This window comes from Carex rostrata, chromosome 1 (genome assembly GCF_964058835.1).
Source record: "Carex rostrata chromosome 1, lpCarRost1.2, whole genome shotgun sequence".
NCBI classification, from domain to species: Eukaryota; Viridiplantae; Streptophyta; class Magnoliopsida; order Poales; family Cyperaceae; genus Carex; species Carex rostrata.
Genome location: NC_135918.1, coordinates 12,532,487 through 12,534,639, shown reverse-complemented (window position 1 = coordinate 12,534,639; position 2,153 = coordinate 12,532,487). Strand labels below are relative to the sequence as shown.

The window sequence follows — 2,153 nt, the reverse complement described above, 5'->3', positions numbered from 1 at the left end:
GTGAGAATTGTTCTAGGTTGCTCTCAAACCGATTTTCCAACAAACTATCTAGGAATGCCTTTAACTGTTAAGAGGCCGAGAAGAGGAGATTTTATGCCTCTAATTGAAAAATTAGAAAAGAGGTTACAAGGATGGCATGGCAAGCTAATCTCCAGAGGGGGGCGGCTGCAGTTGATGAACTCAGTCCTTGCGGCAATCCCAATCTACTACATGACATGTTTTGTGTTACCCAAATGGGTCATTAACCGAATTGACCTAATCCGTAGAAGATTTCTTTGGGGGAGAATGGAGGGGCAGGGAAGAGGGGTATCTCTAATGAATTGGGATCTAGTTTGTACACCAAAGCAGTGTGGAGGACTTGGAGCACCGAATTTAGAGATCAGGAATATTTCCTTGATAATGAGATGGTGGTGGAAGGCTCAAACAGACCCTAATTGTCTCTGGTCAGAAATCATACAGAGACTACATGGAAATGGAATTCAGCAGGGAGGCCCAAGAACTTGGTTTGTTTCTGGTTCCTTTTTCTGGCAATGTCTAATCAAGATGCAATACCTATTCATTTGGAGCACTTATTGGCAAATAGGCGACGGGGCCTCAATCTCCTTCTGGTACGATGCATGGAATGAAACCCCACTGCGAAGGCTGAAAGATGGCCTACCGAGACCTCAATTGCAACGTATTTCCCTTCGAGATGCAACACCCATAGCAATAGAATTAGCACCTCATGTGACTATCACACACCAACTTACTCAAATTCCTGATTGATTGAGATGGAGATGGTCAAATTCTGGTATTTATTCTGCTGCTTCTTTTTACAAGAACATGATGTGGGGTGGCCGGATTAAATGGAAATATGAGGATGTCTGGATTGCCCCTGCCCCTGCAAAGGTCAGAATTTTTACATGCCTTCTACTTCATAACAAGCTTCTGACGCATGAGGTGATGGCAACAAGGCACTTCACTTGTGACCTCCACTGTGTGATGTGTGGAGATGGTAACTTGGAAACATCGCAACATCTGTTCTTCTCGTGTAAGTATGCTAACCATGTGTGGGATCAGATTCAAGTGTTATTGGGTGTTCGCATGAATGTCGGAGGGGATTCTGTAGAAGAAAGGTGGGATAATTCACTGCGAAACCGTCCAACTAATATCAACAAAGCAACCTGGACATCAAGACTTATGTCAGGTCTCTGGTTCATTTGGCGGCAGAGAAATGAACAGGTCTTTTGCAACAAAAAAACTGCCTCCAAGACAGTTGGCTGAGAGGATTATAGAGGAAGGATCCTTGTGGTTGCGTTATTGCAGGGGCACAACAAATAAAACAGGAGTGGGCTAGATTGTGTTAGGAATAGCCATATTAATTGTTGTTTTTTCTGTTTCAAAGCTGACACCCAATGCAGGATGTTGCATTGAGGTTACAGAATGTATCACTTAGTAGCTTCTACTAAGCTTTTCAAAAAGAAAATAATACCCCTTTCTTCTAGCAGGATTTCATATCAAGTTCTGATTTCTGAACTGTTTGAAGCCGTTACCGATAGTCTTAACAATTCCTTTAATATTTATAGTTTTAATATTTCTCATTTTCATCCTATACTAATCGACTGCCATGACTAATGAGTTCGAATTTCAAAATTTCAATATGCTATATATGATATTAAAATCCCAAAAGGGAGTAACTCAAATATCTCTGCTCTGGAAATCCCTAAGTGCAGTAGCTTCACTTTATTTCTGAGCAGGCTTCCCTGTTATTTGGCGATATTTTTTCGGTACATATTCTCACCAAAGAAGCTTTTTGCATTAAGTTTCTTCATAGATTGTCAAGATTTTAATTAATACTTGAATATTCTTCATCACACATCAAAATTATTTTGCTTAATCAGTAACTTATTTAGTAACTTAATTGGAGATAACATCCGAAATTTCTGGTTGCAAATGAAAAAAAAAAAAAAAATTATTTTTTATCATTACTTATTGTTTAATTCGTTTCTCTTTTTTTTTTTCCCATTTTTTCGTTGTCAAATAAAACAAGAGTCAAATATAAGCAAGTTTTGAAAAATAATTAATATATTTACAACTAAGACCAATATTTTGGGGAATTTTAGAAATTGTAATTGAATTGAGAGAAATATTTCATTGACAATTTCTCATGATTT

At 38.2% G+C, this 2,153-nt stretch overlaps 1 protein-coding gene across 1 annotated transcript; it reads left to right on the top strand.

Annotated features, from left to right (window-relative positions):
• Positions 1 to 822: 822 nt before the first annotated feature.
• On the top strand, positions 823 to 1,263 carry LOC144560229 (uncharacterized). Its single transcript, XM_078309424.1, has one exon. It carries the CDS (start codon positions 823 to 825, stop codon positions 1,261 to 1,263), a length of 441 nt encoding a protein of 146 aa, XP_078165550.1.
• The last annotated feature ends 890 nt before the right edge of the window (positions 1,264 to 2,153 follow it).